We start from the raw sequence: 14,022 nt of genomic DNA, 5'->3' as shown, positions 1-14,022 counted from the left end.
GCATATTAGAATGATTTCTTAAGAATCATGTGACGCTTTATACTGGAGTAATGGCTGCTGGAAATTCTGCTTTGCATCACAGAAATAAATTATATTTTAAAGGATGTTAAAATAGAAACCATTATTTTATGTTGTAATAAAATTTTTGCAAGATTACTTTAAGTTTTTTGTTTTTCTGTATTTTTGATCAAATAAATGCAGCCTTGATGACCATAAGAGACTTCTTTAAAAAAAATTACAAGTCTTACTGATCCCAAACTTTTGAGATCTGGCATTTTGAAAAATGTGGGGAAAAAAGATGTAAAAAGGATAAGAATTGTAAGATTCTGGCCTATTTCTAAATCACTTCTTGAATATATAGTTTTTTTTATTTATTTATTATTTTTTTTTTTTTAGTTATGCACAGATGGTCAGATTTACAAGATTTTGATCATCTAAAATCATGCGGGAGAACATGATCGTAAGTTATTATACTAGTGGAGTTTGTGCATATTAGGTATAATTTATCAAAAAATTATGAATATTTTACTAGTTTTGTAGCCAATATTATGTGTAGTAAAATTAAATGGCAGCAAATTAAGTTTGTACACCTCATTTTATACAGTGTTACTAAAATTCAACCAAAAAAAAAAACTAAAAACAATTGACAATCCTGTCAGATTTTAAACCTGACACAAGGGGGAGGTAACACCTCTGTTAATCCACCAAGGGACATAATAGTTCAAATATCATCCAATTAATCACTAATATTTAGCATGCATGAGTTTCAGTTGTGGTTTTGGTGTGCTCACTGGTGTGATTGTGAAATAAAAACAGGACTTAGATGTTCAGTGGTGTGATTTTTGTCACTATGAATGAGCCCAGTGGTGTTATGGCTCCAGAAATGCCTGGTTTCCCCCTCTTCACACCTTCCAGAGGCTCGGGGCAGGGCATTTTGTGTCTGCTTTAATTGAAAATTAATAGTTAGGAGGGTTGCCATGGAAATTATGCCAGCACTCGGAGACACCAGCTCTACCACTACACGAGTCCATCCCCCATCACCCAACACAGCCGCTGCTGGAATTGTTTGTCCTCATTGACCTTGTGGTCCAAAGCCCTGTGAAATGAGGAGAAAAAAAAGGGAGTTAAGTGAGAGACAGACGGAATAAAACCAGATATGAGTGAGAACTGAGAGTAGCTAACAAGCTCTAAAAGCTGAAGTGGCCTGTTTGTCTTGTGAAGGCATAGCATTTGGGTAGAAATGTATATATCACGCATTAGACGCAATTCTTTCCGGTGATGCTGAGACACTGCCATGCCTGCCAGTGCAACCTTTTACACTTCCTCATTAAGCATTTGCCCTAGTCTGGAGGGGTGGAGGCCCAGCAACAGCATTCGCTTGGGCTCAGCGGTTTCTAATGATATCATACAGTTAAAATATGTTCCAGTAGAGCTGGTAGATAATGCGCTACTCTGAGCCTGTTATATCATGCTCAGAGCGGGGAGTTCAAGTGGTCTTACGGAGCATTGGAGTGTGTGTTTTTTTTTTTTTTTTTTTTTTTTTTTTTTTAAGCTAAACAAATCTGTCATGCTTGGCTTGGGTGGATCGTGCACAACGTGGAAGTTCTTGCTCACCGTGATATGTGCATATTTTTAAGACCTTCTAGAGTTGAAAATGAGGTAATTGATTTTACTAGAGATTGAATACAGAATTACTTAGTTGTCCATATAAATTTCCATATAAATCATGTGCGTTTATGTCAGTCTTTTGTATTTCCAGCGGCATCTACGCGAATGCGAATTGGAAGCTTGCAGTCGATTAAGCGAGTTCCAGCGGCATCTACGCGAATGCGAATTGGAAGCTTGCAGCAGATGGACTTGGTTTTGCATCTGCTGCGTGCAGACTGGCCTTTGTACTCCTCTCCTAGGGGAGAGCGTGGCTCTCGTTTCTGCGAGCGGATTCCTGTCTGCGGGAGCAGCTAGGAGAAACATCTGTGGCATGCAGGGCGAGAGAACAAGAAAAAAAGGGTTGACAAAAACCATTAGTTTACAATACGACATATGAAAGCGAACGATTTTGAAGGTCTAATTACATGCAGTAAATGAGCAAATATGCATGTGTAAAAACAAATTTGCAAACCCATCTGGCTTCCAAGCATTTTTTGTCCTTCCTCAGTCAAATACTTCCCTCGTAAGGATTTTTTTGGGTTAGCTTGACCTAATAAGGAAAGCAGCAGGCGTATTTATTTATTATTTCAACTATACTATCACTCAACTTGCTAAAGTAGCCCTCCATCTGTCTCGAAAGCGAAAAAGGAAAACACAGGAAAAGAAGTGGCACCCCTCCACCTCCCCACCCTGACAATCAAACTGCTGATTTTTGTGTACGATTAGTCCTCGGGTGCCAAAACAATCAGAGGTCTGCTTGATTTGTTTTAATTGCAGGCGTAAAAATGCCACGGGTTTCTTGGACGTAATCGGGCAAGAGTCGCTCGTGTAAATACTGCTGTAAATAGTTCACTGATGATGGCTTTGACAGTGAACGTCAGCTAGTTCTTTCTTTCTTTCATTCTTTATACCCCCCACCTCTCTCTTCCCCCCCTCCTATTTTTTTTCTTGCTCTGATGCTGTTGCCTACCAGTGGCATCCTATTCCTCATTTTTGATGCAAGTTAATGCTTCAAGGCTTCTAAGTATATCTTCAAATGCCTCTACCTTCAGGGAGTGGGATTGTGTGTCGTTCTTTAAAAGGTAGGTTACTTTTTCTTCCCGGCTGAGATTGTTGCATGTTTTGGTTTTAGTTAGGAAAACGCAAAGCATGCTAGTTTGTTTGCAGACTTACAAGAAGGTTGCATGCTGGCTAACCACATTCAAGCGAGAATGAATACAAAAAAAGCAGGCAGGAACACATACCTCGCGTTTTTAGTGGCTCGGGACGTCCTCCGCAGTTAGCCGCGTGTGTTAAATCCCATCTCGCTTGGAGTCTGAATGCAGGAGAAAAAGAGGAGAAGGGGAGAGAGAAAGTGTGTGTGCGTGTGCTGTGAGCTGCGTGCTCAAATGAGAGCAACGCGAGGCTGCTGGCGGAGCGCGATCCGAGTCCTCGGCTTCACACACAGGCTGTGAGAGAGTCGCTGGTGCGCACGGTCACACACACACACACACGCACACTCGCTTATTTCAGTCAGCAACTTGGTCAGCAAGATGAAAGACTTCCTTTCTTAAAAAAAAAATAAAAAAAATTGAAAGAAAGGAGAGAGGGACATTTTTGAAGAGCATTTTTAGATTACGAAGCCCAGAAGCAGTAAAACCTGCAATGATTAGTTACATTTTTAGATAATTTTCGGAGAGATTTAATGCTAATGATGCCAGTATTTCTAGTGCATCACAAAAGGCAGAAAAGCTCCAGGTCAGGGTTAGACATTTCCGTTTTAGGCACTTTTTTCATCACCTCCCCTCGTTCCCGGCCGGTCGCACGGCTTCCCAAAGCCCCGCGTCTCCTATTGGGCCCTGTCTGTGCGCTGTCGTAATTGCTCGGTGACAAGTGGAGATGAAGGAATAATTGTCAGGAGATAGGGGTCTTTTTTTTTTTTTTTTTTTTTTTTTTCTTTATGGATGCACTGCCGATTTAAGTATGCATGAGCAACGCGTGAGGGACGGGGCCAAAGAGGCGCTTGTTTATGATGCGAGTCTGTATAAACACAGTTGGAGTGATGACTCTGATAATCGCGCGCTCTTCCCCGTGATGCCCGACTCTCCACGAAACACCCTCTCCAGCCTGCTGTCCCACACCGCTCACCTGCAGGTAATAAAGCCACCTTTTCCTCCATCCATCCATGCTTTGCTACTTTCATCCATCCATTGGGTCCTTTCACTCTCGCTGTCATTCCTCAAGGCTTGTGCCATGCTCCGGCTTGGTTTGTGGGCTGCTTTCATCTGTGGGTTAATTGCTGGTGATAATGGAAATGACGATAATGAATGTGGTTATGTGCGGGTGTGTGCGCGTGTGCTGTTAAGTGTGTGTGAGCGTGTGCCGAAGAACACTGTGCTTTGACTTTGCCTAGTAGGTGATTTTATTTGAAGTGAAGTGTTTGTGGAGTTTGCAGTTTGCTGATGGGAAATTTAATTGAGTCATTTTTATTGTTTTTTGTATGTTGTATTTTAAAAGTTAAATAGTTTTGTGAGCAGCTATTGTAATTTTTTGTAGGCTAATAATTGTAAAATTCTAATTAGATGTACGTGTGTGTGTTTTTTTTTTTATGATTTAATTATTATTTTTTTTAATTTGAAAGAGTAAAGATTTCATAGTCACCTAAAACTAAAACGAGCCTGTCCTATTTTGGAGGTGGGGTCAGTAAAATGATTAGCCCTCATGTACTAATTATCCCTATCAAAGGCGGGCAGATAATTTGTTTACTTAAATATTCATAAGGGTGAGTGACGCTCGCTATTGGGCTATTGTGAGCATATTATTAAGTTTTTATATGGCTTTGTGCTGGCATGTGAATGTGGTCTTCTTTATAATTTAATACTCTGATGTATAATGAGCTGTGTGATTAGTACATACTGTATACAGAATCAGATGGATAATTTACATTGTTCTCCTGAGTCTGTGTGTAATAGCTTGTTTAGTGCGATAAAATTAAATGCTGCATATTTAGTTTTTTTTTTATTATGCAAATCCCCTCAATGTGCTTTTTTCATGACTCATTGTACACTCTCTTGAAAAATAAATAAAAAGAAAACGATAAACAAACAAAAATTAAAATATCAATTTAAAAAAGAAAAAACACATTTACCTACATTTTGTATGTGGCAATTAACATCGCTCATTAGCCAAGGCAGGTATTTGTTTTGAAAGTTTAACCAATCACTTTGTTATGCTAATTGTGATGTAATTTAATTTGAGTCCCGTAATGATGATGCCGCTATTATTCCCATAAATGATGCAGTTAAGCATCACAGCCTTATTTGCATGTGCTTGAAGGGGGAAGCTGGATGAGACGACGCCAGCATCACTCTCGTTTTCCTCCCTCTGTTCTCCCACGTCCCTCCGGGTCCTCCTCGGCCTGTCTGCGCTCATTGATGATCAGCCTTTTTTTATCTGATATTTTAATGTAAAATGAGTCGACTGGTTACTCTTGCCACACAGATGTAAAGTAAATAATTGAAATACCAGACTATTAAAAAATGCAAATGGATTTCTTCGGCCGAGGCATCATCACACAGTGAAGTCATGGAGAAATGATTGATTTGTATTTTTTTTGTGTGTGTGTGTGTGTGTGTGTGCATTGTACTAGTTTGCAATCTACCTCCTTGAGTTCACATTTGCACATTAAAGTGCTTCTTTGTTGGAGAGAGGTTAATTTTTAATTCATTGATTTCATGGCCTCTGGTTTGGACATGCAGATGGCGGCTGATTAATTAGCATGTGTGCGGTTGGCATGTGTGTGCTCAAGTTCCTACAGTCGTGTGGTTGGTTTTTTAAGAAAAAAAAAAATCAATTTGAAAGTCCTACAAGAGCTGCTTCCCTCTTTAAAAGCACTTCTGAGAACCCTTCAGCCCGGGCTCTTGCTCTGTGACTAAGTCTCCCTTAAAGACCGCCCATTATCTATTTTGTCGAGGTTTTAGACTCGGGGTAATTTTCCTCGGGAAAGATTATTTTTCTCTCGACCAATCTTGCCTGTTACCACCCTAATTGGTTACATAAATCTTGTCAGGTATGAATGAGAAATGTTGGGGTGTTGTCAAGTGTAATCTTCACCCTTATTTACCAATTCATTAAGATCTATCGATGCAGGACCGGGCTGAAAGAATGACAACATAAATCAGAGCGGTGCGACATAATGACCCTAATCAGCCTCAAATAAGTGGAAACGTCACCATGAGCTATGTCTCTCCGCGGCTTCGTGTCTGTGTGGCAGCACCAGGGCCGTCCCGGTCGTTAATGCGGCCGCGTATCCCAGGCAGGGGCGAATGCACTTGCCCCCCTTCACCCCAAGGCTTTTCATCTCGCCCCACACTCAGCCGGTGTCACAAAGGATAATTGCGGCATGAAATGAAATGAAATATGCATTTGAGGCAGGTAAATAGTGTAAGACGATGGATAAATAGTGAGAAAGAGAGCGAGGGAGAGACTTTCTCTTCCTGCCTCTGATGATTGGAGCAGACAATGAGGCCTCCTACGTTTATAGGTCAATTACTGGTGATTAGGTGGGCTGAGTTAATTAAAAAATTACCCAAAATGCAAGCACAGGGACTGCTTGGTGAGATACCAGCGTCACTGTCTAGTCACCCACTTTTGGAGCTGCTTTCGTTCAAGAGGGAGGTGCTTGCTGGGTAGAATTTGGATCAAATGAAAATACTTGAAACACTGATTTCTTTTTCTGGAAGTGCTGGGAAATCTGAACAAAACTCCGGCTTTGTAGGTCATGTTGCTTAGCATTTATGAATTATGTGTATTTTTATTTCTCAAGGATTTGGTTGTGTTTCAGAGCTTTTTCAGGGTTTATCACAGTTTTCTTTGTCCCCTTAGTCTGTGCTTTTTTCTCTCTCTCTTTCTTTTCCTCTCCCTGTCCTTTTCTCCTTCTTTTAATGTAAATAGCCCAGAATTAAGTTCTGAACATTTAGCACTGAATGAATCGAATCACAGATGGTCTATTTATCGTGAATTGAATTATTTTTTTTCTTGAATGTTCTCATTTTACCACTGATAACAACACTTGATTCAGTTACTTTGCATACTATTAATCCTGAAAAGCGCTGTATTCATCCTCCCTTTTCATTTTTGAACTCGTGGTATAAATATGATTTCCCTCATGCTCTTTTTACTCTATAATCTCATCCATTGTGAATCACTTTGAAATCCCTCTATCTGAGAAGAGGGTTTCTGTAATATTACAGTACATTCAGGTTTAGAGGAGAGTCATTAACGGTGTACGGCGACCCCAAGGAGCCAAAAAAAGACTGCTGGCATGCATTGTTTAACTTTTTAACAGTTCAGTGGCATTTTTAATTAGCATATTCTCAATTTCACATGTAATACAGATGCACAGGATGAAATTCAGACTTTGCATCATCATTTTCCAAATCTGGCATTTTGATTTATTAAGCATTCCTGACTGTTAAATATTGGAGAATAGCAGAGCCGCGCTACTTTATTTTGTATGCATTGTAATTTATGGCAATGATGAATTAATTTCAGTGGAGCACAGAATTTGTGATTATTTTAAATGGTATCCATATCTTAACTGAATCAGAGCGGGTGAAGCTAGCAGACTGTGAAATGTAATTTTTAGTATTTTTTCACCCTTCCTTGTAATAATGTTAGGATTCTGGGCACCTGAGCAATGCACTGATAATGACTAGGCTTCTTGGATCACAGAGTCTGCCTTTCCGATGCCTCCCTGAAATAATCATCAAGCTCTTTTTCAGGTCTGTTCTGTGTGTCCTATCAGGGGAGAGGGCCGCCGGTTTCCACGGGAGGGGAAAAATGAAGTGCGTCTCGGCGAAAGTGGATGATTTCTGTGAGTGTGTGTGAGAATGTGTTAATGTCACAGTCGCAGCCTCCGGGGCCCCTTTTCGGCGACATGTATAAAACATATCCCACAGTTTCCGAGCACTTTAGATGATGGAGAACTTAGAATTGTGTTATCCGAGCTCTGATAAGAAGGTTGCCGCATTTGATAATGAGGCAACATTTGCGGTTGTAAAATCCGTTCAGCTCAATTGAGCGTGAGTAACTTTACTCCTCCGTGATTAGGAGTGTGTGTGTGTATGAGAAACATCTGGGCTGTATTTGTGGCTTTCCCTCCCCACACCTTTCTTTGCAAACCCACCCACCTGAAATCACAGGCGTAGCCCTTGAATGCATTGTCAAGATCCTGTCTGGGATTTTTCACCTGATGGAAAGGACAGATTTGCACAGCCTATGATTCGAGAGCAAACATTTACACAGCCAGAAAGGAATCGCAAGGTACTGTTACAGTGTTTAAAATACAAAAAACACAAAAGAAACTGATTCAAATAACATCTTTTATTCCAGAAACGCAGCGATTTGGGTTTTTATCAGCTTTCTTGAATACACACCGACTTCCTTTTAAATTATGACTGTTATCACGATGATATGGGTAATAGCAGTTCACAAGCTCTGTGTTTATCACAGCGACTTGCCAAAATGTGTTTTAGTACTCGTCCAATTTTGCCAGTGTCAAATGGGCCAGAGCTTTTCCACACTAAAAGACTAGCAAGGGCTGTGAATGTTCCAATAGCACAAACCCTTGACCCCGATGGGTTTTTAGGAAAAGACAGTGTCTTATAATGACAGACAGTTGGCCCCAAGGGTCAGAGACAGAGAAACGGGGGTCCTACAGTAGACATGAACAAAGACAGACTTTGGGTGCTGGCTTTCCTCCCCCTCTCTCTCTCTCTCGCTCTCATTCATGCTCACGCTTTCGCTCCGTCCGTCTCTCTCAGGCGGTACAGTACTGTACTAGACCCTCTCCTTCACTCAGTGTCGTTCAGACACGTTAGCCCCCCCACCCTCCTCGCGTCCGCTCCATCGCGTGGAAACTATCGTGAGTGAGGATGTGTTTCTAATTGACATTGTAATTGGCAGATTTGGATGCTGCCTTCAGATGGCTAATTAATTTATCTCACCGCTGTCATTAAGGTTAAAGCAGCACCTGATCTCTCTGAATACACTTTGCATACATCTGCATGAGTATTACGTTCGGTTAGACACCTACACGCCAGTTGTGGATCATGTGGATTTAGAGGATACAGTGTTAATAATGCGTGTTTCTATAATGACAGGATCAGTATTCCGCATCATTAAACCCAAAACCAAATTTGAAGGTGAAAAAAGTATTTTTTTTCCCCTTTTTTTTCTTTTTCTCCTCCTTCCCAATATTACATGAAAATGTAATCTATTCTTTAGTTATTTAAAAACGTGTGTTTAAATCTAGGAATAATCAGTTCATAGAAATCATATTTGAATCTAATTGAATTTTAATTAGTGCTTTTTTCCAGGTTTGAGTAAGAACAGTGTCCTAAACTTTTAGTCTCCTTCATTGTGGCATTAAAAAACACTCCATTACGTTGTTCATAAAATTTGTGTAAAAAGGCAATCAAGCAGCCCTTCTCTGAATATTTTAAACATGGGGCATGTAAAATTTATGCCTAATTTGAATACTTATTAGTTGCCTAATCTCTACGGCAGCTTTGTGTTTCTTCAGGAGAGATTCGTCAGCCCTCACACTGTGCGACTCTCTCTCTCTTTCTCCCTCTTTCTCCTTCTTGTGGACTTTTGTTTGTTCCCAAGTTGACCAGTGCATACTGGTTAGGTGGTGTACTTTAAAAAAAATAAATAAATAAATAAAACTCTTGTTTCTAGTGTTTCTCATAAGACACAAGCAGAACTGTTAAAATGTCATTTTCTGATCTGAAAAGCAGCCGTGGATTAGACAACTACGTCTTTGTTGTGTCGTGCGTTTGATTAGCGCTGGTCTTCTTTTTTTCTTTTTTCATGGCTCGGCTGTCGAGTTACTGTACACTCTTGTTCAAAGATCGCTGCTAATTGTCCTTACGTAGCAGGTGACAAAATTGATGTGTTTAATCTGTGGAAAGAAGGATGGCAGAACTGTCAGGGAAATAAATGAAAGTGTTGCTGGAAAAATTAATCCCTTCTAAACATTACACGAGATTAGGGATATTTTATTGTGCATGCTTGCCATTAGCGTAATTAATATTGTTTATGTTTGAATGCGGTGAAATATGAGACGGCCCGTCGTCCTTTTCTGGGAGAAACAAAATATGTAATGGGTAGAGAGGAGGAGGTTCGATGAATATGTGAATGACGGAGTGTGTCTGTGTGTGTATTAAGGCTCTTGTGGATATATTAGCTATGCTGAACACACCTTGAATTGCGTTTGTTGGGTCGGATGATTCTTTTATTTATTGCAAGGATCTCTACAGATCTTAGCAGGGTTCCTGTGAATGTACACAACATTTATGCAGGGAAAATGATAAAACATTTATTACCAGAGAAGAGGTAATATGCATAATTTATGCTGTTTTTAGCACAATCATTAGTGATATTCGTGAAAGTGTTTTTTTTTTTTTTTTTTTTTTTTTTTAAGCCACCACTCTCCCCTGTTTTCATATCTAATAGATGGCAGGGAAAATTAATTTAATATCTTTTCATTTATTTGCCCGAGTAAAAATTGACGTGTGCGATTTTTGTTCTGTTTGAATTTGGTGTTTGAATTTTAATTGTGCTCGGCGGACGGCACTACATATACGGAAATAATGAATATTTGAGTATGTGATTAAAATAAAAAGGAGGAAGAGAACTAGCCTGTAAGTGACATAAGCTTTTTTCTCTCCTCATTTGACTAGCAGGCAAATTTTATTTCGCTTCAGCTGAAAGAAAAGACCATTATATCGTTCATCACCGTACAGAAGCATGTGATTTGTAATTCCCCCTCTTCTCCCCTCACCTCCTGTACCAAATTTTAATTTTGCATGATTAGCTGTGCGTCATTAAGCAACTCCTTTCAGACGAGACACAACAGGGATATTTTAAGACGTTTGAACAGGAAAAAAAGGCTTCATACGTGTTATATTTCAAATATGTTCCTTTTGAAATTATTCACACCACATTAAAGTCACTAAATGTATTTTTATACACACTATGTGATGATTATCTGTGTGTTTGATGGTTGATATGCAAAAAACTAAATACAGTTAAAAAAAAAAAGCATGCATTAAGCAAAATAAAAAAAACAAGCAAATAAAAGGCAGGAAGAAACATGCATCTCTTTGTATTGCTTCATTTACACAGTGAATGCATAATTCCACTCCCTCCCCCCGTTAAATGCTTTAATTTGCAAAGGGAGCAGGGGTTGATAATGGAAAGCTTTTTTTTTCTTTCTTGTCCCCAGTTTTCCTCCCCCCCCACCACCCCCCCACATTTTTTAGGAGGCAGCTAAAGGGGATTGTAACAAGAGCCTTAACTGGTGCCTCTTAATCACTTCTAGGTATTAAGTCATGATGCAGGAGTCGGCCAATGAGACAATAAGCAACAGTTCAATGAGTCAAAATGGAATGAGCAGCCTAAGCAGCCAATTAGATGCTGGCAGTAGAGATGGAAGATCAAGTGGGGAGACGAGCAGTGAAGTAAGCGCAGTCGAGCTGCTGCATCTGCAACAACAGCAGGTAAGTTGCGTCTCTCTCCCCCCGTCCGTTGTCATCCGCCGCGCTCTGTCTCTTTCCCTCTCTCCCTCCCTCTCTTTCTCTCTCTCTCTCGCTTGCTTTCACACAGGGCTCAGCAGGCAGCTATTTGACTGACACCCTTCACTTGTGCACATTTAGACAGGAACTGGACTGTTTTATTGTTTTATTCTTGTTTGTATTATATTTTAGTTCTTATTTATTGGCAGTGTTTATTTAAGCTTAGTTTTCGCTTGTAATCATTAAGATTTCAAGAGTTTTGTGCAGAAATATGGCTGTATTTGGGTTGTTTTTTACTTGTTTTGGAGGTGTTTTGGTGCTTCTGTGCAAGAAGTGTGCCGGCTAAGGCCGTGCATGTGTGTTTGTGTGTGAAGTACGGAGCTTTGCTCCTGTTTCTTTGTTTGTGGCCACTAGAGGGCCTCCTTTTTTGACTTCACAACACTTTATGGGCTGCCAGGCAACTCATTCACTCCAGAAACCCTAACTGACCAGTGCATGTTGTATTCGTCTCAAAATATATATGCATAATTATTTGACTTTTTAAAGCAACACAGTTGTGTGTTGTATGTATTTATGTATGTATGTATGTGTCTCGGTGCAGTGAGTGATGGGTTTGACAGCTCACCAAAAGAGCAGCATGAGAGGTCAGGCTGAGCTCAGGGATAGTCTGCGGGCAGTGTGGAGTGTGTGTTCACTTATTCACTCGCAAGTGTGTCATTGGATGTGAGTATGTGTCTGAAAACAGAATGTGTGATTCCTCAGGCATTGCTTGTTTTGTTTTCAAGGACTTAAGCAAGATGTTTAATACTTTTCCCTTTTTTTTGGTTGCCATGTGAATGTTTGTACTACTAAAATATTTGAAAGTAGGCCAAATAACTCCTAAATTATTGTTTTTATTAATGGAACATTTTTATAATATTTATATATTTTTTAATTGTGTATTTATAATGTAGTGTATTTGTTTTATAATAATTTTATTAGTATATGTATTTAGTTTTTTTTGTTTGTTTGTTGTTGTTTTTTTCCCGAGCTTAAATTCATAGCTATTAAATGCCAGTTATTTTTTATATTATTGTGTGTGTGTGTGTGTGTGTGTGTGTGTCTGTGTGTCTGTGTGAGTGAGTGAGTGGATGGGTGTGAGTGAGTGGCTCAGTGCTGGTGACTGCAGCTGAAAGCAGCCCATGGGCCTGTGGGTAAGACAGGATCAGTGTAGTAGAGTGAAGTGTGTCCTGCGGCTCTTTGTGGGCCCCTCCGAACACCCCCCTTCATAGCCACCCTCTCCAGCTGGTGATTACAACAGCACCCCCATCTCATGGCCTCTCCTCCCATTCATCATCACACCGGCCGTCTCTCTCTCTGTGTGTCTCACACACGCGTCTGATTGGGGTCAACCCCCTACCACCCCCCGCTTTCTCATTACTGACTTCTGTTTTAACCTGCACACTTCAGCGTGTGTGAGATACAGATCACTGTTTGGTGGTTAATGCTGGGCTCTTCAAAAGTGTTTTTGTAAACTTGTATCTAAACCGTTATTGATAATAGTTTATATATGTGAATTGTTAGTAGTTGATGATGATGATGATGATAATGATGTTGTTGTTGTTGTTGTTGTTGTTGTTATTATAAACATATAAAATATTACAAAATTAAATGTGTATACAATTACATATTTATATATTTAGTTTTTGTAATTGTTATCAGTATCAGACTGAAATATTAAAATATTATTATTATTATAAATATTATTAATTCTAATGAATTAGCGTAATTTAAAATAATGTAGTTTATTTTATATATTTTTATATAAAATGTTTTTGTTACATTAAGCAATTAGACATTAAAAATAAAATATTGATATTATAAATATGAATGTATATAAATATACATTTAAAATAAATTGTAAAAATGTAAACAAATCAAAATTATTTAATATAAAATAAATTGTAGATTCAGTGTTATTGTACAGTACAGTAAGAGCCAATGAAACAGCTAGCTACAGAAGCGTCTAATAAGTATTATTATTATTATATTGATTATGAGGATGATGATGATGATGATGATTGTAATTATATTATATATGACTATTATATTTATTATATAATCACTGTTATTGTTGTTATTTGTTAGTGGCAATAGTTAATATTGTCAGTTTTATTGTTTTTATTATTACTGTGCACATAAACAGAGTTAAAAAATAAAATATTAATATTATTATAAATGTGTATATAATAGAAATATAAATTGTAATATTTTAAATACTATAATTTTATACCACAAATAATATTAGATTAAACTTTTTTGTCCTTGCAGAGTACAGTGCAAAGCCAATGCAATATAGAACCATCTAACCATAATTATTAGTGGTGTTATTTTTATTATTATTATTATTATTATTATTATTATTATTAATAATAATAATAATAATAATAATAATGTTACTTGTTAGTTTAACAATAGTTAATAGTAGATAACAATAACAAATAAAATGTATTTTGTTTTATTAAATTGTTCAATTATATAATATATATATATATATATACATATATATATATATATATATATATATATATATATATATATATATATATATATATATATATATACATACACACACACACACTTTTTTTGTTAATAATAATCGCTAGTATTATTCCTGTATAGCTGCATATTGCTTGAATAGATTTTGTGTTATCTGTCTGTAGATAATCCGCACTAAAAGTGGAAGAAAAGGGCAGTGTAAGCAGAAAGAGTGAAGAGAGGAGAGATGAGTGCCGTAGAGAAAGTGGAGAGAGTGACAATGTTTGACTTACAGAGA

General features: G+C 38.3%; 1 protein-coding gene and 1 long non-coding RNA gene across 8 annotated transcripts in view; one reads left to right on the top strand and one right to left on the bottom strand.

Moving 5' to 3' along the window:
• LOC109064036 (forkhead box protein P2-like) overlaps positions 1–14,022 on the top strand; it is a 98,692-nt gene that overhangs the window by 30,797 nt on the left and 53,873 nt on the right. For 3 of the 7 annotated variants that reach the window (XM_042747366.1, XM_042747344.1, XM_042747353.1), the window contains one exon: positions 11,015–11,192. The exons of 1 other annotated variant lie outside the window; for it this stretch is intronic. In XM_042747366.1, coding sequence (XP_042603300.1) covers positions 11,025–11,192 — 168 coding nt within the window. In that variant the 5' untranslated portion in view covers positions 11,015–11,024. Of the gene's footprint in view, positions 1–3,574; positions 3,781–7,409; positions 7,502–11,014; positions 11,193–14,022 lie in introns of those variants that run through there. 3 more of the 7 variants (XM_042747373.1, XM_042747359.1, XM_042747336.1) reach the window with 3 other exon arrangements.
• LOC122141363 lies at positions 1,813–3,334 on the bottom strand. The gene is made up of 3 exons (XR_006157749.1): positions 2,892–3,334; positions 2,120–2,197; positions 1,813–1,971 (listed from the first exon to the last, which is right to left on the bottom strand). It is a non-coding gene; the product is annotated as an uncharacterized LOC122141363 (long non-coding RNA).

The sequence above is a fragment of the Cyprinus carpio genome, chromosome A4, assembly GCF_018340385.1.
Source record: "Cyprinus carpio isolate SPL01 chromosome A4, ASM1834038v1, whole genome shotgun sequence".
Lineage (NCBI taxonomy): Eukaryota > Metazoa > Chordata > Actinopteri > Cypriniformes > Cyprinidae > Cyprinus > Cyprinus carpio.
The sequence above is the reverse complement of the archived record's forward strand: the minus strand, read 5'-3'. Positions and strand labels throughout refer to the sequence as shown.